The sequence below is a fragment of the Neofelis nebulosa genome, chromosome 13, assembly GCF_028018385.1.
Source record: "Neofelis nebulosa isolate mNeoNeb1 chromosome 13, mNeoNeb1.pri, whole genome shotgun sequence".
Lineage (NCBI taxonomy): Eukaryota > Metazoa > Chordata > Mammalia > Carnivora > Felidae > Neofelis > Neofelis nebulosa.
In genome coordinates this window covers 59009558-59037268 of record NC_080794.1, presented here as the reverse complement: position 1 = coordinate 59037268, position 27711 = coordinate 59009558, and the positions used below count along the sequence as shown (strand labels likewise).

At 38.9% G+C, this 27711-nt stretch overlaps 1 protein-coding gene across 4 annotated transcripts in view; it reads right to left on the bottom strand.

Annotated features, from left to right (window-relative positions):
- The window catches only part of TBC1D12 (TBC1 domain family member 12), a 108909-nt gene extending 85998 nt beyond the window's left edge, over positions 1 to 22911 (bottom strand). For 3 of the 4 annotated variants that reach the window (XR_009252467.1, XM_058697227.1, XM_058697226.1), the window contains exon 1: positions 21864 to 22911. Coding sequence is in view for 2 of the 4 variants with exons in the window: in XM_058697227.1 (XP_058553210.1) it covers positions 21864 to 22789 (926 nt within the window). In the remaining 2 variants the exon portion in view is untranslated. The remainder of the gene's footprint in view (positions 1 to 21863) is intronic. The other variant, XM_058697228.1, reaches the window with a different exon arrangement.
- Between the last annotated feature and the right edge of the window lie 4800 nt (positions 22912 to 27711).

The window sequence follows — 27711 nt, the reverse complement described above, 5'->3', positions numbered from 1 at the left end:
CTAACACGACGTTAAGTTTCCTCTGTAGCTTCCTGCCTCTGACCCTCAAAGGAAAGGCCTGCAGTGCTAGTGACCTCTCTGCCTCTGACCCTCAAAGGAAAGGCCTGCAGTGCTAGTGACCAGCTGGAGTATTCCATCAGGTGAAGTATTAGGAGGCACACTGCAGCCAAAGACACGTCGTCGTTCAGTACAAATTACATCAGCATAAAGCTGATGTTTTTAGGTCCCATTTGTCTGTGTCCTGTGTTTTCTTTTTCCTACTGATTCCAAACTCAGACAGTATGATAAAGAGATGCTATTTACTGGTTCTCCCCAAATTCTGACAGTCAAGTTTTTATAATCTGAAAGTATCTTATTGCTTCAGACATACTAGAAATATCACGTGTTATTCAGATAGACTAGAAAACTATGTGTTTTCTGTTTGGGGTGGTTTTTTTTTTTTTTTTTTTTTTTTCAGTCTGTGACATCTTATCCCCAATCAACACTATGTTCACACACACAACTGTCTACACACACACACACACACACACAGAGACACAAACACACTATTTTCCATTCTCTCCTCTAAATTTGTGCCTGCTCTTTTTAGCAAAAAGAAAATGAGAAAATCTGTTGCATCAGTTAAGAAATAGTACCAGTTGAGAAATAGCAGTTCAGGGTTTCCATATCGCTGAAAACATAAAAAAGAAAAAGAGACACACCAAGAAAAAAACTGATGTGGGTTTTAGAAGAGAAAGAGAAAAAAAGGTCTGCTCTTCTCTCTCCATGGCTTTCATAATAAAGGTTGGTGAATGACTCCTGTGTATTAATACTTATTAATATTTGCTTCACATACCTGTGTATTTCATGTTTCCAAGATTTCTTTTATCACACAAAAAGAGTAACATATGATAAAACAATCAGACTCCTTGCCTGCTACACCTTATTAAAGGATAAAGCTAACCTTTTTAAGGGGCAAAACTTACACCACGATTTCTAAAGTAGCAAAATCTTCAGGGCTTCAGTCTTCAAGAACTGCCAAACCCACTTATATACCCAAGACAAAACCATGTAAATCCCACAGCTTCTGGGACGATGGAATTTGACACTATAGAAAACTGAGAACACCTAAGTCCTCGATCTTCTTATTGCCCACAATGTCAGCTCCAGGAAAAAAAAAAAGTGACTGTTTTGCCTAACACTTACATCTATAGGACTATTTTAATTTTTTAGATTAAATTCTAATCATCACTTAAATGGAATTGTACATAAAAAGGGGTTAGAATGCTTTTCCAAACAGGAATCCAACTTTAATCAAAAGAATAAAATCTGTTAAAAAAATAAAAAGAAAACAACAACAAGAGCAACAACAACTAGAAATCCTGACCTTATATTCCAACTCAGTCTCAGTAGAAGCTAGACTGCTGAAAACACATCAACTTCCTGGACTTTGTACTTAACTTTCCCTGAAGCATAATAAAAGGCCAAAAAGAAAACATTATCTAGTGATCATGGAATGCCACAGTTGACTGCATAATTAATTCAAAGAAGAAGTAGTACTGTCTCTTTAAAATTCAGTACTTTGGCTACCCTTGAGTATTTTGGATTAAAGATCTGGCATGAAGATTACTTACATTCTTTCCAAACCTCAATCATTTTTCACTTGAAAAAGACTTTCAGCTGACTATATGCAAAAAAAAAAAAAAGTACTTTTTCTGCCAGATAACTAAGGCTTTTTTTAATTCCAAGAATTTTCTTTTTCAGGCTGTTTCTGGATATTGTCTTTGTTATTACAAATTGTATAAATCAAAAAATACAGAATTTTTATTTAATATACACTGCTAGACTAACCTACATATTTTCAGAGATCAGAACGATCAAAAAAAGAAAAGAATTCACTATTATTTACTCTTTGTCAAAAAAAAAAAAAAATCCCACACAGAATTTTAAGGCTGAAAGTGAAGATTATAATTTTTTTTTTTTTAAGTATTTTAGAGCTGCTAGGGACTTTAGAGAGTAAGTAGGTCAAAAGTTCTTCATCACAATGACCCTACATGAATGAGTTAGAGGAGGTCCACAAGTCTTCTTAGTATGCATAATTTGTTTTTTATTGTTTTTTGTTTTTTTGTTTTTTTTAAGTTTCTTTTGAGAGAGAGAGAGAGAGAGAGAGAGAGAGCAGGGGAAGGGCAGAGAGATAGGGGGAGAATTCCAAGCAGCTCTGTCATTGCAGAGCCCGACATGGGGCGTGATCTCACAAACCATGACATCAAGACCTGAGCCAAAATCAAGAGTTGGGTGCTTAACCAAATGAGCCACCCAGGCGCCCCTCTGTGTATAACCTGAAGTAAACGATGTGCTTATGTAAATTTTTCTTGGGTAGCTAGCTGTCTACAGCTGTCATCAAATTACCCAAGGATTCAATGTGCTACCCTACCACCCCAGGAAAACCAACAAAATCACTCGCCAAAGTCACATCACTAGAGACCTGTAAGAGCTTCACAACCATCCCTATTCTCTTCCATTCTAGACCTTGCAAAAATGTTTCTTGTTATTCATTTAAAGTTCAAAAACATAAACTATTTTTATTCTTTCTTCTGTGTTCATGTCAGCAAGTCACCTTATTGTAGGTCTTATTTCTTTTCTTTTTTTAAATATCTTATTTATTTCTTTGTAAGTAATCTCTACACCCAATGTGGGGCTTGAACTTATGACCCCAAGATCAAAAGTCGCATGCTCTACCAACTGAGCCAGCCAGGTGTTCCTATCTTATATCTTAAAGTATGTAAGTTTTGGGCAATATTTTACTAATGGAAATCTTTTTCTTCTTTTGCTGCAGGAAGAGAGCAAAACAGAATAGAATTAAAGGGAAAGAAAAACTTATAAAAATATTTTTTGTTTTGTGTTACATACTAATTACACTATGTATCAAATGCTTCATGAGGAACATCTTCATCGCTCTATTCCCCATGTAGTACCCTAAGACATTCAGAGGGAAGACAGAAACCACCAGAAGAAGAGAAAGAGTACAGAAAAGAAGTTTTAGAACAAGAACATGAGTAACAAGGAACAACATCAGCAAAACATGAACAAAGTACTGCAATCACCAGGAGGTAAGCTATTTTTCTAAAATGGGAAAGAAAGGCAAGATAACCACTGATGATGATGAATAAAAATCCACATTTGTGGATACTTTTCCATTTATACCTCTTGCATAAACAAAAAAGAAATTATGTTGGTTTTTTAAATTTATAATAAAGGTAAAATATATATACTTAACCTTCAATAATGGATACAGGGTTTCTTTTTGGGGTGATAAAAATGTTCAAAACTAATTGGGATGATGGTTGCACAATTCTGTGAATATACTAAAAACCACTGAATTGTACAATTTTTTTAATGTTTATTTTTGAGAGAGATAGAGAGATAGCAGGGGAGGGGTAGAGAGAGAGGGAGACAGAGAATCCCAGAGTCTGCAGCTGTCCAGTGCAGAGCCTGATGTGGGGCTCAAACCCACAAACTGTGAGATCATGACCTGAGCTGAAACCAAGAGTCGGATGCTTAACTGACTGAGCCACCCAGGCGCCCCTGAATTGTACACTTTAAATGGATCGGTTATATAGCATGTCAATGATACCTCAATAAAGTGTTAAGTAAAAAAAAAAAAAAAAAAAAAAAAAAAAAAAAAAAAAAAGAAAAGTGACAATATTCAGAAATAAGAGCAAAAGAAAAGTAGAGTTTATCCCAAGAATGAAAGACTCAATACTGTAAAGTCAATCAGTGTAATCTACCATATTAGCCATCTAAAGAAGAAACACCTTATGATCATATCAAATGATACATTTGACAATATCCTAAGTCCAATCTTGATTAAAAACAAAAATACACAGAAAATCAGAAATAGAATGGAAGTTCCTTAGCCTGGTTAAGGGTACCTTTAAATACACACACATAAACCCGACAGCTAACATCATACTTAACTGTGAAAGATCAAATGTTTTGTATATTAGAATAATATAAAGACGCCTGCTGTCATCACTCTCATTCAAAATTATACTGAAAGTCCTAGCCAGTGCAGTAACATAAGAAAAAACAAGTCTTATAGATTAGAAAGGAGAAAAAAAAAAAGCTTCCCTATTTGTACAAAACATTATTGTGTACCTAAACAATCCCATGGAATCCATAAAAAAAGCTCCTAGAATAAATACATTTAGCTTGGTTATAGAATGTAAGGCAAACATCAATCATATTTTTATACATTAGCAATGAATAATTGGAAACTAATATTTTAAGAAGTATATCATCTATAATATCTCCAATATTAAGTATTTACATATAAATCTAACAAAACATGAGCAGGATGTGTATGCTGAGAACTATAAAACACTGATGGGGGAAATCAAAAAAGACCAAAATAAATGGAGAGAGCTGCTGTATTCAACGAATGGAAAATTCAATTTGGCAAAAATGTCAATTCTTCCCCAAGTTAATTAGTAAGGATTATCTGTAAGATACAGACAATTCTAAAATTGATATGGAAAGGTAAAGGAAGCAAAAGAGCCAAAAAATACTTGAAAATTAGAATACCTCATTAGAATACAATCTTTCTGATGTTATCACTGTATTAGACTGTGAGCTCTGTGTTCATCACTGTATCCCAAGTGCTGTGTTTACACACATGAAAGTCTGCAAATCTGAGTGGCTACAGAGAACTATTTGTAGTTATCTTAGTTCACTTGGGGTACTATAACAAAATACTACAAATTTGGTGGCTTACAAACAACAGAAGCTTATTTCCTACATTTCTGGAGCTGGAAAGTCAAAGATCAAGGCACTGGCAGATTCAGCGTCTGGTGAAGGTCTCCCTCCAGTTCATAGACTACTACTGTCTTTTGCCTCTGTCCTCAGAGGGTGAAAGGGGTGAGAAAGCTCTCTGGGAGCTCTTTCATAAGGACATTAATCATTGGGGCTCCACTCTCAAGACTTAAGCACCTCCCAAAGTCCCCAACTCCAAATGCTATCACACTGGGGATTAGGTTTCAAAATATGATGGGGGAGTAGAGGACAAACATTCAGTCTATAGCATTAGTCTAATGGAGGAGTGCAGTCTAACGAGCCATTATTATTTCCATAAACCTTTCTCCCCTATGAGCCATTTCTTCTTGCATCATTCCCTTTTGATACTTTTCACTATCTATCTTATATACTGATCTGAGTGCTTTTTTAACCTATAAATGTTCTGAGAACAGGATTATGCAACATTGACAATGCCCTGCATATAAGATATTTAAAATAGTCAGTACATACTTTATTTTTCAGACTAACACAAAATGAAAATTGGCTGTTTTTCTTTTGATGTACAGTTCTGTAAGTTTCACCACACATACAGATTTATGCAACTACCACCACAATTGAGGTACAGAACAGTTCCATCACCCCAAAACACTCCGTCATGTTACGTCTTTGTGGTCACCCTCTCTCCTAAGTCACGTAAAGCACTGGAATGAATCTGAAGATAGACTTATAAGCCAGACTCAGTGAAGAGAAGTAAATCTTGTCTCCCCCATCTCATGCTCCCTGCTAGTATCACATCATAGCCTTTCAATTTATGTCCACAATATGATCATCACTGACTTTACCAGAAAGGCCTTATTCTAGCTCCTTTCTTTCCTGGAATAGAGTTGGTGTCCAAATATGCTTGTTGAATGAACAAGGGAGGATTCAGGCAAACAGAAATTAGAGAGGAGAATGACAACTCATTCTGGCTAGGATAAACTCCAAAGTATGAATAGGAAAGAACAGATCATTTTATTTCCTTGCCCCCAAATCCTCAACAGTCCCTAATATCTATGGAAAAATTTTAATTCTTCACCCTAGTATTAAAATCTATTCACCACTTATACCATATAATCTTTCCATCATTAGTTCCCACTATTATTTCCACAAGTAAGAAAAACATATGTAGCTGCAGCATACCTGCGACCTGCTCCCACTTCTTTGTGCATTTGCACCAATCCCTGCTGAAGCAGTAGCCCAATGTGACTGCATTTGTATCATATGGCCTTGCCCTTCAGTGCTGATTAGACTGCACTCTGATAAAATAGGAACAAATTCATTCATAGGCTGAGACAATCAGATTCCCAGGATTTTTTAAAAAAAAAATTTATTTATTTATTTGGAGGGAGAGGGAGAGAGACAGCGTGAGTGGTGGAGGGGCAGAGAGACAGGAAGACAGAGTATCCCAAGCAGGCTCCACGCTGCCAACACAGAGCCCAATGGGGGGCTCAATTCCACAAACCATGAGATAGTGACATGAGCCAAAACCAAGAGTCAGAAGCTTAACTGACTGAGCCACCCAGGCGCCCCCTCCCAGGATTTTTAAATAGAAGACTTAGAGATTGAGTCAGTCGAAGGCTGGAAGATGCATGAACTGATAATCAGGTAGAGAGAGCTGAGATAGCTTTATAGGGTTTTTGCAGGTGGAAACCATGCATCGAACAACCAGGAGACAGAAAAGAGATGAGAAAAACCATCCCTTGAAAAGCCGAGAAACCACTGTTTCAGGCACTCTATATAGTCCAGATATATTTTATTTCTAATTTCCAAAATATCCACAAGATGCCTATTACATGCCTGTAATAAACCTTCCTTCATTTAAGGTAGTTTAGGTGGGCTTCTGTTCCTTAAAACTGCAGAAAATAACCCTAACATATGAGCCAAACTCTATACTTTTTCATACATTCTGTACTTTCCGGTCTCTATGCTCTAGATAGCTTATATACATATTTTATTTCCCCTAAGTACAAACTAAGTTGGTTACACATACTTAGACGTGCAATATAGCCAATCTAAAAAGTTTCTACTTTTGTACATCAAATGATACTATCAAGAAAGTGTAAAGACAAGCCATAGGAGGACACATTTCCAAATTACCGATATGTAATAAAGGGCTAGTATCCAGAGTATATAAAGAACTCATATAGCTCAACAACAAAACTACAAACAGCCCAATTAAAATGGGCAAAAGTGGGGCACCTGGGTGGTTCATTCAGTTAAGTGTCAGACTTTGGCTCAGATCATGATCTCATGGGTTCACGGGTTCGGACCCCACGTCGGGCTCTGTACTGACAGCTCAGACCCTGGAGCCTGCTTCAGACTCTGTGTCTCCCTCTCTCTCTGCCCCTCCCCCTCCCTCTCAAAAATAAATAACCATTAAAGAAATTTTTTTAATGGACAAAAGATTTGATAAACATTTCTCCAAAGAAGATACACAAATGTTCAACAAGCACATGAAAATATGCTCAACATCATTAGCCATTGGGGAAACGCAAAACCACCATAAGATACTATTCCATACTCACTAGGATGGCTATAACTAGAAAAAGAAAAAAAAAAAAAAGGAAAATGATAGGCGTTGGGAGAGGAGGTGATTAAGTGGAATCCTTGTACACAGCTGGTGGGAATGTAAAATGGTGCAGCTGCTGGTGAAAACAACTGGCTGTTCCTCAATACGTTAAACATTTAGAATATGACCCAACAATTCCACTCCTAGATATAACACCCAAAATAACTTGAGAGGTATTAAAAACAAACAAAAACAAAAAACTTGCGCACAAATGTTCACACTATTCATAAAAACCAAAAGGTGAAAACAACCCAAATGTCTGTCAATGGATAAGTGGATAAACAAAATGTGATATATCCACATAGTGGAATACTATTCAGCCATCAAAACTATGTACTGATACACACTACAACATGGATGGGTCCTGAAAACATTATGCTAAGTGAAAGAAGACACAAAAGGCCATATATGATTTCATTTATACAAAATATTCATAATACACAAACCCACTAAGGACATAGATTAGTGGTTGCCAGGGACTTGGGGGGAGAAGGGAGTGGAGTGACTGCTAATGGACATGGAATTTCCTTTCTGAGTAATGAAATGTTTTGGAACTAAACAGTTGTGATGCCCGCACAACAGCATGAACACATCAAATGTTACCGATGGTAAATTTTATATGTATTTCACTATAATAAAATTTTAACAGGTTTCTAAAACTAAACTTTCAGTTATCAGTTCTTAAAACATGGTCACCAGTTTAATTAACAGACTAAACCCACATCTTTCAGTATTAATAAGTATGCCAAACCAAAAACTGTATCTAAACCACAGAACTTTGTAAAGTAAGAACTATTTCAAGGAGATTCACTTTTATTTTTTTTCTGGCTGTGTCTGGAATTAAAAATATTAAACAGAAAACTAAATTTCACTGTTTAAAGCTTTTTTTTTTTTTTTTTTTTTTCAACGTTTTTTATTTATTTTTGGGACAGAGAGAGACAGAGCATGAACGGGGGAGGGGCAGAGAGAGAGGGAGACACAGAATCGGAAACAAGCTCCAGGCTCCGAGCCATCAGCCCAGAGCCTGACGCGGGGCTCGAACTCACGGACCGCGAGATCGTGACCTGGCTGAAGTCGGACGCTTAACCGACTGCGCCACCCAGGCGCCCCTGTTTAAAGCTTTTTAAAGAAAATACAAAACTGTTTATATTGAAAGCTATTTACTCTACATGAGCTGGTTTTAAGTTTTAGCAAATCTAAAATGCAGGCTAATAATAGACAAATGTGTGACAGTAAACAAATATTATTTAGTATGGTTTCTTAAGAATGAATAAAGAATGAATAATGAATAAAATGATAAAAGATGAATGTGTTTGCTATCAATAAAAGATCAAAAATATAAAAGAGTGATACATCTAATTCTACTGAAATTGAGAATAATTTGTTTTGCTAGGCAGAAAAGCTAAAGAAGGGGCGCCTGGGTGGCTCAGTTGGCTGGGCAACCGACTTCGGCTCAGGTCATGATCTCGCGGTTTGTGAGTTCGAGCCCCGTGTCGGGCTCTGTGCTGACAGCTCAGAGCCTGAAGCCTGCTTCAGATTCTGTGTCTTCCCTCTCTCCACCCCTCCCCTGCTCACACTCTATGTCTCTGTCTCTCAATAATAAATAAACATTAAAAAAAAAAAAAAAAGAAAAGCTAAAGAAATGATTTACCTCACAAGTGGAAAAAATATAAAGGATATTTCAAAACTTGCAACATCATAAAGGCAACATTTATCAGAGTTTCACATTTCTTTTACATTGTAACACTGTCAGTTATAGCCGGTGTACTATAGATTTTTTCATAATCTATATAAAAGTTAGTCCTTTAAAATATGGACTGTTTTGCAAACCCAGTGGTAAGTAACAAGAGTTTTAGGCTCCACCAAAATTAAACTGATATAGCCAGATCTACCCAAGATAACCAAATTTAAGGGTTGGTAGACCCCAAGTCTCTCTGACTTTACTTAATCCTTGAAAAGAATATGAAAGTGAAATCATTTATGCCTGTTTGTACAAACCTCAACTATTCACATATTATGTCTAACTATCTGCTTGGGGATAAATCTATTATACTAGGATATTAGTTAGAGTACTTCTTCCAGTACAGTTAATGTACAACTGAATTTGCTTGGTTGGCTTCCTAATGTATTTTAGCTTTGACTCCCCTCCAACATTCAGTTCTTCAGTCCCATCCTACATTGCCCAACTGGTTTCTCTCCTACAGAAACATCTCCCCGAAGACAGGCACCAAAATACTTTGAGAAATGATACCTATTAAAGTAACAAGTGGGGAGCCTCCCAGAGTGACCACTTCAAAGGTTCCAGACATTTAACTGTATTACATTCTTATACATTTTAAACAGTATTTAATCCAATAAATCCTTGTGTTCCTATACATACAAGGCTCCATGTTTCCATGCAGAGACAAAAAAAAAAAAAAAAAGAGCAAGAAAGACATGTTCCCTTTCTCCAGGGAATCTGTATCTTACTAGAAGAGATACATACACATACAAGTAATTACGAAGTCTCGCTACTTCGTCTACCTCATTCAATCCTCAAAAATGGCCAAAAGGCATACTGCCAGCATCCACTTTTATGAAGCAATGTACAGAACATGTGCGCACACTGGATGTAGTCTTCATTTTACAACTTTACACTCTCAGGGTTTTCCCTTAAGTTGTTTCCTTTCTGATCCATGACAGCAAAACCACAAGCCTAAGAGCTATTATGGGGTCTTTTCCCCCTCATCAAATTCCTTATAAAACATGATAGACATAATTTTTCACATGACTCTCCATTTTCATGTCATCCCACTTCCCTCAAAACAAAAATCAGATTCAAAGTTTTCCCCCCTTAAAGCTTCACAAAAAGGCTACTGGTGTGTAAGATATGTCATTCAATTTGTTAGTGATTCCTTCTGACAAGGATTGACTGTTATTTACATCAACTACCACAAGTGTATATCCAAGCCCTGGTTTCACAAGTCCCAAATCATCTGCCACTCTGCTGCAAGAGTCAGTGTTCTAAAATGCAATTGAGAGGGCCCCTGGGTGGCTCAGTCAGTTAAGCTTCTGACTCTTGATTGTGGGTCGGGTCATGATCTCACAGTCTGTGAGTTCAAGCCCCACATCAGGCTCTCTGCTGTCAGCAAGAGAGCCCATTCGGACCATCAGTCCTTCTCTCTCTCTCTGCCCCACCCCAGTTCAGGCTCAAGTGTGCTCTCTCGCCCTCTCTCTCACTCACTCAAAAATAAACATTTAAAAAATAAAATAAAATGGAGGTGCCTGGGTGGCTCAGTCAGTTAAATGTCCGACTCTTGGTTTCAGCTCAGGTCATGATCTCATGGTTTGTGAGTTCAAGCCCCACCTCGGGCTCTGCGCTGACAATGGGGAGCTTGCTCAGGATTCTTTCTCTTTCCCTCTCTCTCTCGGCCCCCAACCCTGCCCCACTTGCACTGTCTCTCAAAAATAAATCAAGTTAAAAAATTTTTAATAAAATAAAATGCAGTTCTGAGCATGCTGTCCTTATTTTAAAAGTCCATCAAAGGTCCTGTGCACTGCTACCCTTCATGGAATAAGTTCAAATTGTTAACTTCTGTCATAAACTTCCTCATAATGTAGCTTCAACCTTTTTGCCTCAGTTTTTGACACTCTACCTTACCTGCACTAACGGCGGTCACACAGAGTATCTGCAGTCCCAAAAGTGCTGTGCTATTTCATGTATAAATTCCACACATCATGTTGTGTGCCTGTACAGTCTTCAGTTGGCCTCATTCCAATCTCGGTCATTCCCAAGCATTCTTGTTTCATCTACCTACCCTTAAGCTTCCTAACTTCCTACCCCAAAGTTAATCACTCCTTCAGTGCTGCTGATTCATCCTGTACCTTCTTTTATAACACTAATCAAGTACTGTGTAAGTACTGATTTATGTGACTCCCCCATCTTAAGTTTAATATTGCTTAATTTCCTTAGTGCCTCATACACATAATAGGGCTGAAAACCATTTGTTGAATAAATAAATGGTAAGAAAACTGCAAACTAACTCGTAATAACTATGTATGCTTAGGCCAGAGGGTCCAAAAACAAAAAAGAGGTTCAGAAATAATCTTTAAATTTCTGAAGGGTGATTATGTAAAACAAAACAAAACAAAACAAAACAAAAACAAAAAAACCTGACTTATTCTTTGTGGCTCTAAAGGGCAAATCAGGACCAGAAACATTACAAAGAGATACACTGTGATTCCACATAAAGAACCTTCTAACAATTAATACCACCCTCAATAGGCTGCCTTGAGGAAACTGACCTTGTTAGTAAAAGAAATCAAGCAGAGGCTAAACAACATCCATCAGGTGCCTTAAACTCTCTAAGAATAAAGAGACAAACACACTTAGCTCTAAGGTGGTGGTTACTGTTGGTTTGTTTTGTTGACCTTTTGCTCAGGTCAACCTAGAAGTAGATGGTACCCATCATAGAACCTATCTTCCAGCAATATAGTAACCTTCTAGTGACCAAAGTAAGTGTCTCTTCTAAGTTTTTTTATTTACTTATTTTTGAGAGAGAGACAGCATGATCAGGAGAGGGGCAGTGAGAGAGGGAGAGAGAAAGAATCCCAAGCATGCTCCATGCTATCAGCACACAGCCCAATGAGGGGCTCAAAGTCACGAAACCGTGAGATCATGACCTGAGCTGAAGTCAGAGCCGTAACCTACTGAGCCACCCAGGCACCTCTCTCTCTCTCTTTTTTTTTTTTTTTTTTTTAACTTTTTACAGAGAGAAAAGGAGTGTGCAAGTGGGGGAGAGTGGCAGAGGGATAGAAAAAGAGAGAGAGAGAAAGGGAGAATCTCAAGCAGGCTCCAGGCTCCATGCAGAGTCTGATGTGGGGCTCGATCCCACAACTCTGGGATCATGACCTGAGCCTAAACCAAGAGTCGGACACTCAACTGACTGAGTCACCCAGGTGCCCCAAATTGTACTAATATCTGAATCTATCATATTAATACCTAAACTTTTAGAGCCTTAATTAAAACTTTATATATATCAGCTGTCATTAAAAGATATTTCTGCTGCACAATATGACCTATTATGAGGCCATGAGAAGATGGAACACTAGGGAAGTTAAGAGGGACGTATAGCAGATATCTTTAAGAAGTTGCCAGAAACTTCTACAAAGGCATTGAGGTAAGCAGAGTAGAAAAATAAATATAAGCATAATCTGTAGTAATACTCTTAAGCCTAGAGGCCAAAGTGCAGAGCTAACTTCCAACCGACGACATGTATGTTCCTTAACAATTTTTCTCTGTACATACATCTTCAAACTCATTCTCTTAACAGTTTCTTCTGTCTCTAACTTACACCTTCACAACTTCCAATCTTCTTTATCTTTTTTCTTACCACCTTAACTGGAATAGTATGGAAACAAAGTATTTATCCTCAGTTTTATTTTATAACCCGTCCTGTTTTTCAAAAGCAAATAATATGAACATTTTCTGAAGGAAATGGACCCTCCTCCCTCAAGCCTCTAGAGAAGAATGGGGCCCTGCTGACATCATGATTTTAGTCCACTGAGGCTGATGTTGGACTTCTAACCTACAGAACTCGCAGAAAATAAATTTCTATTTTTTAAGCCAAAAAATGGGCATTTTCTGTTTTTCTTACAAAAAACAATTAAACTTACAGTTTGTGAATACCTTTCTCTTGAGGGAACAAAAGTGTTTCCCCTCCTTGACTAGACAATAACTACAAACATTCTTGATGAAAACCAGATTTGGAAATTGTAAATAATGCCCCATGTATGATGGGTAGGTATACATTACAGTATTTTGGAAAATATGAGAAAATAGCACATAATTTGATTTCAAAACTATCATGTTCAGTTCCAAACTTAAGATGTTTTAATCTCTGTGGGGTTAGAAACAGGCAGATGGAAATATTTTTTAGCCAAGAAATGTATCCCAAAATAAAATTCAAATTAAAAAGAAATCGAAAAGCCAAATTCAAAGGTAAATTAAACACATTATCAAGCTCACTCTCAAACAAGCTCTAACTAGGAGCACAACCTGTAGTTTGGTTTCCTAAGGTAAACTTCTCTTAATTGCAGGAAAGAGCCTGCTGAAAACCCAGACAGTCACATGGGTTTCCATCTCTTTCTTCTTTTGGCCACAGAAATAAGAAGTCCAAGAAAGGCTGAAACAGCAAATTCTAGAGGGAAATAAGCCATGTGCAATCTGCAGTAGTTTTTCTTAAAGGCATGGAAAAGAGTTACAAGTAGCAGCAGAAGGAGGAAAATTAACACCTTTTTTTTTTTTTGATGAGCTATAAATAAAGAGAGATAAAGTTATGACTCCATGTTGAAAAGATCTGAGTAAGGTTTTGAAAGTTAAAGCTTTTCACAGAACAGGCAAGCAAGGCTTTCCACATAGTATAAAATAAAAGTAAAGGACCCTTCCCACTAAAGGGGGGAATAAAAAAAGGAAGCTAAGATTTAATCAGGCAGAGATGACTTCTCAATCTAGTGAAGGTCAGCAGAATACTTCTCTACTGTATCCGTACTTACACTCGCCAATTACAGAGGACCTACCTATGATCCAAGTTTAAAACAATAAGGTAATGTGAGCTATAAATGCATGTTGCACCTTCTTTCAATTATTATCTGAGGAGACCTGCCTATCAACAATTATTTCAGTAATTATGTCTGGGAACCACCTGCATCAGAATCCTTCTGGGGAGTCCTAGTTAAATATTTGGATTCCTGCTGGGCCCCACAAAAGATCTAGTGAATCAAAGGATTGGCGGGGGGGGGGGGGGGGGGGGGGGGGGGGGGGGGGGGGACTTAAGGAATCTGAATTCTTAACAACCTCCTCCCTCCAGGTAATTTTAAAATACACGAAAGTTTAAGAATTACTGTAGTAGGGTCCAAGCAACTATCACTCAAAACTACCTGGGGACAACTGAGCATAGCTAAAAGGAGTTCCCAGGAAGAAATATGCAGCCTCAAAAAGGACTGACTTTCCCTTCTCAGTACACATAGAGATGAGTAACAGATGTGTCACCTCAAAAATCTCCAAATGTTTCCACTCTTCCCAAAGCTTTCCCACCACAACATACTAAGCATGAAATGTATGAGTGAGCCAACCTAAACATTTCATGAATTTAACTTAAAAACTGGCTTTGCCTATCTATAAGTTCCTTAAAACAATAAAAGATACAAATATTTTAATCTTTCTCAACATTCCTTCCTTTCCTTCTCAGATTTGCTTTTTAGTCAAAGCTTCAAGACTTCTGAAAATTTTAGATTATTACATTATAGTCCATTTTAACACCCATCCAATACCAAATACAAATTATGTTTAAAAATCTACTACACAAATTGTGTAATGTTTCTTCAGGTAGTACACAAAAAAATCCATTCATTTCTTTCTTTCTTTCTTTCTTTCTTTCTTTCTTTCTTTCTTTCTTTCAACCAATGGATTTCAATGATGAAGCTGGGGAAGGGACTGTGGCGGTCTTGATGAAGTTTAAGTAACAACATCTGAACCTTCCCTCTATACCACACAACAAGTACAAGGCACTTAGAACATTATCTCATGGACAATCTCATGAGGTAGGTATCACCATTATCTTTACTTTATGGATGACTTGGCAAAGGTCCAGAGGGGTCAAGTAACTTGTTCAGAATTATACAGCTAGGTAAGCTAATTCAAACCAAGGCGATCTAATTCCAGAACCAGCATTTTTTATCACTACACTATCCTGTAGTTTGTATATGCCATCTGCCAAAAAGCAAGTCCTCTGAATCTGACAAGGTAGGGGTTGTGGATTCTGGAGAATCCAATTTTTTTAAATGTGTTTTCAGGTAATTTTGAAGTATAGCAAAAGTTAGGAATTATTCATTAAGCTATTAGTTTGCCCAAGTAGAACACTGGCAACCTTTGAGACATAACTCATGGTCAGGAAGTTAAGGTCTCAAATTCCAATATGTTGATTAACTAGAATTTACTTCATTATCCTATTCTCTCTCCTACTCCAAAGAAATTATAAGGAAAAAATCTAGAATTATTTTGCCCAAGGTCACACAATTATTTAATGGCAAAAGCTACCCAGGACAAAAACCAAGTTTCTTATCTCTCAAACAAATAGTATTTTCACTACACCAAAAACTATGTTTGTGTTCATAAACTTCTCATGATTCACAGAAATTGGTACATTAGCTTCAAATCCTAGGAATCAGATCTTTGGTCTAGTTCTGATTCTTTTATTAATTCACTGTGGGCAAATAATTGTAAAATAAAATTGTAAAATAAAAACAAATTCCTTAAAAGGTCACAGGAATATTTACAGAATTAGAAGAGAAAATACACAAAAAAATAATTTTGGACAAATATGAAATTATGTAGAATTAAAATATGATTTCATATTTTTCTAGAGGCACATAGGTAGGTACTGGTTGTTAAATCTTGTAAATACTGCCCCAAATATAGTTTGATGTTTTATTTATTTTTAAGACAGAGAGACAGAGCATGAGTGGGAAAGGGCAGAGAGAGAGGGAGACACAGAATCTGAAGCAGGCTCCAGGTTCTGAGCTGCCAGCACAGAGCTTTATGTGGGGCTTGAACTCATGAGCTGTGAGATCATGACCTGAGCAGAAGTTGGACGCTTAACCAACTGAGCCACACAGGTGCCCCATGCCCCAAATAGTTTGAACTGAAAGCTTAAAAAATCAATGCTCTAGGACCCCCCTGAAAGAACAACTCACTACCATGCCTAACTCATTTCCAATATTAAATTAATACCACCTTACTAGGTGATATCTAGCAAATAAAAGATTTCTCTGATAACAGCACTGTTGATTTTATGTAGGATATTAAGTGATGAATGAATTGATCCCTGAAGTCCCTTCGAATTTAAAGGTTTATTATACAGTAAAACACAACTATGCACCAAATAAAAATCTTTTAGTCAGTATCTCTATGCTGAATGACATGTAAGTTTAATTAATAGTAATACACAAATGTTGGTTTCTTAGTTGTGAAAAATGTACCACAATGTGATGTTAACAAAAGGGGAACTGGGTGAGGAGTATACCAGAACTCCCTGTGCTATCTTTGCAACTTTTCTGTAAATCTAACACTAGTCTAAAATAAAAAGTATTTTAAAAATAAAGTAAATCTCTATGCCCATTTTTAATAGTTCATAAAATTTCTACCAAAGAGTAATAATCTGCTTTGTTATTGGGATATTGTGTTAAAAATGTTGATTTAGTCTCACACTTCAAAATAATATTTGAGTACTTAAAATTATCTTAGTCTCATAAAAATTGTAGTTTCCCACTATTTTATACCTGATTTATATTCAGATTACCACATTTTCAAGCATCCACCTTAAAACCATGAATTTCTAAGGTAAAATCCTTGAAAACCAGAGCTGGATTTCCAGTGATTTAGTGCTTTGTGTTTAGAGAGGGGGAGGGGAGTTGACGGAGTTGAGAGGCTGGGTATCAGACACAGGAAACAAATAAAAACACTCCTGAGCCATTAGCTCCTAAGTCTAATATAATTGGTTGCTTCATGACACTCTAAAATCTTAAAAGACTCTATTTTTATTCTAGAGCAATTAATTACATATTCTTTTCAGCTTTCCTAAAAATTTCAAACATTTTACTTATATTAACATATAAACAATGTCCAAAGGAGTTTCATTACAGACACAGAAATGATTATTTTCATGTTTACTTTTATAATCTCTGTGTAGTAACAAAAATGTAATATTTAGATCCAGATATTCCTTCATTCTCCTTACACAGAATTACACCACCCCTATATTAAAGAAATGCTGGACATCCTGGGTAGCTCAGTCAGTTAAGAGTCCCGACCCTTGATTTTGGTTCTGGTCATGATCTCAGTTGTGAGACTGAGCCCCTGTTAACCAGCTCAGCACTGGGTGTGGAGCCTGCTTGGGATTCTCTTTCCCTCTCTCTTTCTGCCCTTCCCCTGCTCCTGGCTTGCAGGCACTCTTTCTTTCTCAAAATAAGTAAACAAACATTAGAAAAGAAAAAAGAAAAGAAAAGAAAAGCTTGATTTAGGGAGCTATAAAAATCTTTTAAAACTTATCAGAAGTTTGGTATTTTGCCTCTTTGTTAAAATTTGTTAAAAAAGTTTTTTCGAGAAATAGGTTTTGAAACTGTAGTTATTTTATTTTATTTTATTAAAAAAAATTTTTTTTTAACGTTTATTTATTTTTGAGACAGAGAGAGACAGAGCATGAACAGGGGAGGGTCAGAGAGAGAGGGAGACACAGAATCTGAAACAGGCTCCAGGCTCTGAGCAGTCAGCACAGAGCCCGACGCGGGGCTTGAACTCACGGGACCGCGAGATCATGACCTGAGCCGAAGTCGGACGCTTAACCAACTGAGCCACCCAGGCGCCCCACTGTAGTTTTTATTTTAGTCGGCTGGGAGGAATATACACTGTGCAACAAATAAGAGAGTCCTACCTGACAGAAATCTATGATGGCTTGTGAATTATGTTAATTAGGTGAATTATGATTTTGCCAAAGAGTGTAAATTCTAGGTGAAAAATGAATGTGGTACATCTTGTTGTTTCTGAGAACGTTAAGTAAAGAAAAATTATAATTGTAGGAATTTAAAATTCTCAATATCATATGTAACAAAAATATATATTCTGAATAATTTTCATATCGTGGAGAATGGAGTTTGTATAGATACAAAAAGAAATCACTAAAAAAGCCTTTCGTATTCACTATTCAGCCTAAGTGCGATCGTTTCTCGGCCTTTTGGCTAAGATCAAGTGCAGCCTAAGTATAATAAAAAGGGTTTTGTGAAAAGTTTTTGCCACAACATTTAGTAAGTTTCAGAAGTCAATAATTCTAGAAAAAGCTACATGGATCTGTAGGTTTCATAATCTATAAAGTCAACTTTCTTTTTAAAAAGAAGGAAAGAGTCTTCAATACTTCTCAATATTAGCTATGCCCTTTAAGGCCACCAAATTCTCACAATTCACATGAAGACTTTGTGGGGAAAAAAAAAAAAAAAAAAAAAAAAAAAAAAAAAAATATATATATATATATATATATATATATATATCTCAGCACTACCTGGAGACACAGATACCTGTGTGTTTCTAAATAACCATAACTGTGCCAATCTGAAGAAAACGCAAGAGAATTAAATGGCTTAAAAAATACATCTATAAAGGGTTGTATCTACCTGAAAAATAAACCATTCTAGCTTGAAAAAAAAAAAAAAAGACATGAATTTGCCTGAAGGACCCATAAAATAATTTAAATTTATTTTTAAAAGAGTAATGAAGAGATCCTCGAAGAATGAAGGCTAACCTGGAAATGAGATTTTTTGAAGTTTTCATCTCCTTCTCACTGCTAAGTTGGTGATAGTAGAGATAGTGGTAGTCACCTAACATTTTAAAACATTTACCGACAGGAAAAGGCCAAGGATCTGAGGGAATATTACTTGTGGGGCTCCCATAGTCAAGTCACAATTCACAGAGAGATGCCCATGTGAAGCTGAGGCAAGTGCCCAACAGGGACTGAAAAATAACTCACCTCACCTGGAATGGAAGGGAGGGGAGAAAAAGCAGGAGATGAGGATAGAGCAGTCTCACCCTGGACCAAATTCCTTTAGCTCCTACATAATTTCTACTCTGCTCAATGAAGCTTCTGTCAATTTAGAAAACTTTAAGATAACTCTGTAGTAATAGATATCCTGCTGTAAAATACTCCCCTCTTTACTTAAAGCAAATGTGAAACTATTCCTTAAAAGTATTTATGACAGATTTTTGCCAAGAAAAGAGAGGAAGTGGAAAGAAGGAAAAGATGGAGGACAATCAGGTGAGAGAGGGAAAAAAAAAAGCCACAGGTGAATACAAATTATGATCAAATGTAAACCTGGTCTGAAAATCAGGAATCTTGGCTTCTAATTCCATCTCTGCCATGAGCTAACGAAACCACCTTATGTAGATAGTGCGCTTCCTCATCAAAAAAATGAAGTTGCAGTAGGGGTTGCCCCCAAGAACAAGAGTACATCCAAGAACAAGATATCTCCAAAGGGAGCCCTTATCTAGAGCTTCCGAGTTAAGAATGACAATTATACACACGAAGGGGGGAAAAAAACCTCTCAGGTTGTCAGGGCAAGGTAAATTTCTGATCGTTCTGCCCAGGAATAGAAGATCTCTTCAAAATTACCTAGAGAATAATAGACAAAGAGTCCATAAAAGTTTCCAATTCAACACAACTTGAGCAAAGTTCTTCATACCACTACTAGATATTGTAGATTCAGAAAGTATCATAGTCTCTGCCTTTAGGGTGTTCAGAATTCAGTTAAGGTTTTGGTTAAATGTGACTGTGCCCTTTTCCAAGAATGTTATACAAAGAAGTAATGACATCTAGAATCTTGACATTCAGATTTCAATTAAGAAAACCGAGACTTAGGGGCACCTGAGTGGCTCAGTCCTTTAAGCATCCGACTCTTGACTTCGGCTGGGGTTAAGATCTTACCGTTTTTGAGTTGGAGCTCCTCGTCTGGCTCTGCAGTGATGGCACAAAGCCTGCCCGGGATTCTCTCTCCTTCTCTCTCTGCCCCTCCTCAGCTCACTCTCAAAATAGATAAATAGAAAGAGAGAGAGAGAGAGAGAGAGAGAGAGAGAGAGAGAGAGAGAGAGAGAGAGAGAGAAAGAAAGAAAGAAAGAAAGAAAGAAAGAAAGAAAGAAAGAAAGAAAGAAAGAGACTGGGGCTTAAAGAAATTAACTTCATGGTACCTGTTTTGACTCAAATTCAGTGCTCTGATGCACATGAGTAATATGGCTACGTGAATGTCAAATAGCTTTATTAACTGAAGTACTATTAGTGAAGTCCTATGAATCGATTAAAGAAAAATTTTAATTATATCAAAATTCCTGCCTACTGTTAATATGAAAAAGTGTATTATAATAAATTTGCCCTATTATTCATAAATTGCGATGTATATATACATATTTGTCTTCAAACTTAATCCCTAGTAGCCTGCCCTCCACCACCACGTAAGGGACCAGTGTCCAAATTATCTCTATTCCCAGTGGTGGCACAAAGCAGGCACTCTGGGTACACTGGTTCAATTAGTGATCTCCAAAGCCCCTTCCAAGTCTAAAATTGCCTGACACCTGACATCAAAACATGACCAGTAAACCACCCAAAGGCCACACAAGTTCACAAATGTATAAACTTAGTTCACCTTGAGAGCTTTTAGAATACTGCCACTATAAGCTTTAAGTATGTTTTTGCAACTATACCCACAAACATAGATCTCACTACTATATATTTTACCCAATGAGTAACACAAGATTACGATTTCCCAATCTTGATTTAAAAACTTTATAAATTATTTGTGAATTTATATAAGCAGGAAAAATAAGGGATAATAAAGTAGAAAAAAATATTACAATGAGAAGATTGTGCCTGTGTCTACAAATATGCACACTAATTGTATAATCCTCTAAAACTTGAGCTGTATAATTTGTTTCTTTCACTTCTATCAAGATCCCTGAAAAGGAAACAAAAACACAGGAGAACTCTGGAAGAGTTGATAAGTTGGGAATGCTTTCCTATTTGCCTAGAGATTAAGGGGGGGAAAAAGCATATCAAGATCTGACTCCAGGAAAATTGCTATTTCGTTAATGAGCAATAGGATGAGTAATTTCTTACTATTTATCCCTATCAAAGCCCTATTCTGAAATCTGCAATGTCCAGCACCATATCTCAATTTCAAGAATAGCAGGTAAAACACAAATACAATAGCATCAAAAACTAAAAGGTTGCTGAAAAAAAGCGTAGGCCTATCTGGCAGTAGAGAAGAGAGATTTTCTAGATAAAGCGCCATAGCCATTTGGCTTTTTAAGGGCTGGAATCAAATTGTAAATTCCAAACTGACTGCATTTTAATAAAGGCCGTTAAAACAAATAAACACTATGAAACATAACCACTTCTAATTTCAGGAATTCCCAAGCTAGACTCCACGCAACTAGACATCTCTGCAGAATGACTTCCCTTTCTCTTTCACAACCACACCCGCACACACAGACCGCCGCGCTCACCCCCACTCCCCAACCCTACTCCTCGTAGTACAGTAAAAATACACCGAGAACAGAGCAGGTTGTCTGCTTATCCGGAGGAAGCAAAACTGCAGCTATGGCTTTAGCACGCTGGCAAGGCCTGAATACACGGAAACCAGGTGTCAACAACAGGTATAGCCTCCAGCCCACAGGGAGAGAGATTCGCTCCCCACAAAGTTGGCAACTTCTCCTACACACAACACAATGCAGACCCAGTTCCTCTTTGCCGGTGACAAATCAAAGCTAAGTCCTGACGCCAGCAAGAGCCCGCGCGGAGACGGCCCCCAAGCCACTCTCGGCCAGTTCCTGGCCTCGACCTCCGCCCTGGCACCGGTCCCCGTCGCGACCCCTAACCCTCCCCGAGCCCCGGCGCAGCCTGCGCTGTACCTGGCGAAGAAGTCGGCGAAACCGCCGCTCCGTCGAGCCCGGGCCGAGGTCCCCGCGGCGCCCTGCTCCGCGGCGGGCGCGGGCACCGGCGGCCCGGCTGGGGGCAGGTGGTCGCGGCTCACCTCGAACGTGTTCCGAGAGTTCACGTGAACGTCCGAGACGCCGGGGCGCGGCTCCGCGCCCGAGCTAGTCCTCTCGGCGGGGGCGGCGGCCAACGAGCCCTCCTGTGGACCCCCAGCGCCGGCTCCCGGCCGCTCCAAGTCCTCGCTACTGCTGCTGTCGCTGGCCGGGCTGCCCCCCGAGCCGCTGCTCGCACCCTGGGACTTGTCGGCGTCCGCCGCCGCCAGGCAGCAGCTCCGCAGCGGATGCTCGAGCGGCGCGGCCCAGTCGGACGGACTGCCCTCACCGTCCGCGCCCTTGTCGCCAGGCCCCTCCGGGGGGAGGCGGCGGTGGCGCGGGTCCCTGCCGCCCGCGCGGGCCAGCTCTCGAGGCTCCTCCAGGTCGCGACAGTCCTGGCCCGGCAGAAAGCCCGAATCCCCGTTGGTCATGCCTCTGTGCCGCGGCGCACGGGCATCCGCCGCCTCCGCGCCTCGGTGCTTGGAGCCTGAGTCCCGCGGGCAGGCGTCCGAGCGCGGGGCTGCCGGGGGCGGCGGCGCGCGGGGTTGGCCAGCGGGAAGTGGACAGTAGCACAGCCCCGGCTCCAGCTGTCCCCCGGCCGCCGCGAGGTAGCGCCGAAGGAGCTGCTGAGGCGGCGTCTCCTTCTCCTCTTCCTCCTCCACCGGCAGCTCCACAGCGCCGACGCCTCCGCCGAAGCCGCCCGTGGCCCGGATCATCTTCCTGTCCTGGCCCACGGGCTCCGGCGCCGGCAGCGGGAGCAACTTGGGGTTTCTTCCCGAACAGGCTCCTGCATCCTCCGGACCCACCATCTAGGGCCGGGTGAGCGCCGCCTGAGGAGACGACGGAAGAGTCCCCGGCGCAAACTCGGCCCGGGAATAGCCCTGGGGGCTGGGGCCGCGGCGGCCGCCGCCGCAACGTTCCCAGACCCACCCCTCCCACCCCGGGCTTCTGGCAGTTGCGGGAGAGCGGGCACGCGCCAGAGCTCGCGCACGCACTAACGCCGGCCCGGTCAAACCCCCGAACTGGATATTCTGCGAACCATAGAGACAGTAGCTAGAGAGGCCCACTCCCTGACACTCAGGCGGCCAATCTGGGATCCGCCATCTGGACGGTGGAGGCTGGTTGGCTCTCTCTGAGCGTGACAATTCTTACAGAGGCACGGGTTTGACTCGCTTAACAAAAATTCACTTGACGTACTTAATTTATGGGAGTAGAGTACAGGATATTAGATGTAAGCCCTCCCAGCTCCACTTGTTCAGTCGACTTTACGCTTTTTCATGCATCTTCTCTATCGCCGTTGCTATAATTTAGGGCTTCAGCGCTTCACCCTCCCTTCTCCCTTCTCCACTTCATCTTCCATAATATTAAGTTACCTTTCTTATCTAGCACCATGTTACATCATATGGCTTTTCTTAAAGACTTCCAGTATCACTCAAGGAGAGAGGAAATGGAGTCGGGCACAGAGTGGCTATTGAAATAATTCCAGCACCCTGTGATAATGGATTAAAATGGAGTGATAGCCAGTGAGTGGAAATGATGGCGTTTAGAAGTCACAAGACATGATAATTGATCAGCTATAAGGAGGGATTGAAGAGGGAGGAACCAGCAATTACTACAAAACTCTTGAGACTGAAACTAATGTGGTTTGAAAACATGGGGATTTGGATTGGGGGGGAAAAACTTGATTAATAGGGGAAATATATCTGGTAAAGTAAAAGGCCGGGAATATCCAGGATAGAATTCTAAAACTTGGGTTAAGGGCTTGGGTTTGGAGACACGGGTTGAAGAGTCATCTGCATATTGCAACAAGGTGAGTCATTAGTGACATGGCCTAGGAAGAAAGAATAAAGATGGAGGTGGGGCAGAGGCTCAAAGGTGTCATTATTTCAAGATGGGCAACATAGTTGTTTTGCAAAGGATTAAAGAGGAACTAGCTGTAGATAAAATGAAGGGGAAAATATTGACAACTCATTCTAGAAGTATGTCAATGAACAGAGAGGACAGAAATAGGAGAATGGGATAGTAATGACAGGAAGCAGCATTGTCAAGCCTTTATATTTTTCTTTATATGAGAGAGAGTATAGCCTATATATGAGTAGTAGTAAAATACGTAAATAAAATGGACACCCTTGTACCCAGCAACCAGTTTAAGAAACATCAGGTGTCTTTTATAATATTTGAAGGCCTTAAGGAAGGACTAAGTGGCAAAGGCATAGTTAGTAATGTATTTATTGTCAAGATCTTTCAGAAGAACTTACTTCTAGGACACGGAAAAATTAATACAGAAAGAGAAAATATTTGTAAATCATATATCTGATAAAAATCTAGTGTCCAGAATATATAAAGAACTCCTACAACTCAATGAGACAACCCAATTTAAAAGAGGGTAAAAGGGGGCACCTTGGTGGCTCAGTTGGTTAAGCCTCAGATTCTTGATTTTGGCTCAGGTCATGACCTCACAGTTACTGGGATCAAGCCCCGACTCAGGCTCTGCACTGACAGCATGGAGCTTGCTTGGTATTCTCTCTCTCCCTCTCTGCCCCTTCCCTATGCACTCTCTCTCTCTCAAATATTTTTTTTTAAGTAAAAATAAAAGTGGGTAAAGGACTTGAACAGACATTTCTCCAAAGAAGATATGCTAATAGCTATTAATATGCATATGAAGTAATGCTCAATATCATTAGTCAATAGGGAAATGTAAATCAAAACCACAATGACTTGGGGCACCTGGGTGGCTCAGTCGGTTGAGCATCCGACTTCGGCTCAGGTCATGAGCTCACAGCTCATGGGTTCGAACCCCGCATCGGGCTCTGTGCTGACAGCTCATAGCCTGGAGCCTGCTTTGGATTCTGTGTCTCCCTCTCTGCCCCTAACCCATTCACATTCTGTCTCTGTCTCTCTCAAAAATAAATAAACGTTAAAAAAAAATTCAAAAGCACAATGACTTTAAAAATTATTAAGGGGTGCCTGGGTGGCTCAGTTGGTTGAGCATCAGATAATGAGAGTCATCATTTCACAGTTCACAGGTTCGAGACCCGCATTGGGGTCACTGCTGTCATGGAGGAACCTGCTTCAGATCCTCTGTCCCCCCCTCTCTCTGCCCCTCCCTGGTTACTCTCTACGTCTCTCTCAAAATAAATAAACTCTTAAAAAAAAAAAACCCACAATGGCACAGCACTCAAACAGACTAGAATGGCTATATTCAAAAAAGTAGAATGTAATTGTTGTAGAGGATGTGGAAAAAGAATCCTCAAACTTTGCTAGTAGAAATGTAAATGGTATGGCTGGTATGGAAAATGTTTGGTGGTTCCCCCATAAAGTTAAACATCGAATTACCATGACCCAGTAATTCCATTCCTAGATATATACCCCAAAAGAAGTGAAAATAGATTTTCATGCAACACTTATACATAGATATTCATAGCAGCACTATTCATAAAAACTAAAAGACAGAAATATCCCAAATGTCCATCAACAGAGGAATGAATAAACAAAATGTGGTATTTACACGAGGGACAATTATTTGGCCATAAGAAGAAATGAAGTATGGATACATGATACAAAATAGATGAAATCTCAAAAACTTTATGCTAAGTTGAAGAAACCAGACACAAAAGATCCATATTGTATAATTTCATTTGTATGAACTATCCAGAATAGGTAAATCCATAGAGAAAGAAAACAGATTGGTGATTGACAATGACTGGGGAGTGGAGGGGGAGGAAAGGAATAGGGACAGACTACCTAATGGATATAGGGTGATGAAAATGTTTTGTAACTAGAAAACAGGTAGTGGTTGCATGACACTGCAAATGTTCTAAATAGCACTGAGTTGAACATTTTTTTTAATTTTTAATGTTTATTTTTTGAGAGACAGAGTGTGAGCAGAGGAGGAACATAGAGAGGGAGACACAGAATCTGAAGCAGGCTCCAGGCTCTGAGCTATCAGCACAAAGCCCAATGCATGCAGGGCTTGAACACACAAACCGGGAGATCATGACCTGAGCTGAAGATCATGACCTGATGATACTCAACTGACTGAGCCACCCAGGTGTCCCTGAACTGCACATTTTTAAATAGCTTTATTTTATGTAAATTTTCACCTCAATAAAAGAAATTTAAGTTAATATAGGAGATACCTAGACATAAGGACATATATGATGATAAAGTGAGGTTAGCTGAGAGAGAGTCTAATCACAATCTTGTTTCAACTTTTTTCTTTTTCTTACTTTCCTAACTTTCTAACTTTTCAAAGCTTTCCTAACTCACTTGTTAACTTACTCCTTTCTGGCTATTCTCTATTTCTCCCTCTATGAAATTATGAAATTATAGTATTTTAAACTATAGTATTATAGTATGGTTTATTTAGTACATCTCCTTCCTCTCCCTTGGTCGATAGCAGCAAAAGTTTTATGAATCATAATAGCCCATAGAACCCTACTGTTTTCCCAATAAAGACCTCAAAATTTAAACACATTTATATTTTGTAATTTTGTCTATAATAATATGTATTCCACAATAAATTACATCAGTCATTCTTGTTAGTGGTTAGTGATTATGTTTTCCACTTTGAATGGTAAAAGTTTCTGTCTTATCTGATAAGTAATATCTTATGCCATCTTACAAATTTTTAAAGTTTTACTTATTTAAATAATCTCTACACCCTACATGGGGCTTGAACTCACGACCCAGAGATTAACAGTCACATGCTCTTCCAACTAAGCCAGCCAGCAGCCTGGCTGTCAGCACCCTGACATTAAAAACTTTTGATACTATATTATTACATCTCTAGGCATAAATAAAATTTATGGTACATTCCTGGTACATTCCTATAAATGAGGTGAAACTATTATCATGAAAAAGGATATTCTTAAACTCTGCTATAAAATATTAATTAACTGTTAAAATATGAAAAACTATGAGTATAATTAGATTCTTATATTTTCTAAGAAAATCTTTCACAGAAGTTCTCAAAATACAATTTGTCATATTCTACCTGTATGATCCTCCCTTCATTATTGAACAGTTAATATGGTCCTATTATTCCATAATATTATTTTGCTACAATTGTACTCAAGTACAAAGGCCTCAAACAAAAGGTCTCAAAACTCCTCATACAGTTCTTCAATCCTCAATCTTTTTCTTGTGTACTGGATTTCCAAAAAGTTTTCAAACATGCTTTAACTTCTATCATGTTAAATTACCACCATCACCACCCACACACTCTTGGAGCAGTGCTTTTCAAACTTAGCTGCATGTTAGCAACATTTAGGAAGTTTTAAAAATGCTGATGTCTGGGCACCACCCAAGATGAATTAAGTCAGCATCTCTGGAGAAGGAGCCTTTACACTGCTATTCAAATACTTCTAATTTACAGCTAAGGTTGAGAAATACTGGCTTATAGCTACAACCTTATCTCTCTGTTTCCCTGGGTAAACAAGCTTCTTTAAAAAGATGTTTATACATTTTGCACACTTAGATGTGATACCCTGAAAAGGACACAATGTGGCTGAGAATGTATAAGCTCAATCATGAGACACAAAATCATGAGACAAATTCAAAATGAAGAAAATTCTATTTAAAAATGAAATGATGGGGGTGGGGGCCCCTGGGCAGCTCAGTCGGTTGAGTCTCTGACTCATGATTTCGGCTCAGGTCATGATCCTGGCGTGGTGGGATCAAGCCCTCCATTGAAAAGCTGTGGACATGTTAGAGATGAAAGAAATTAAAA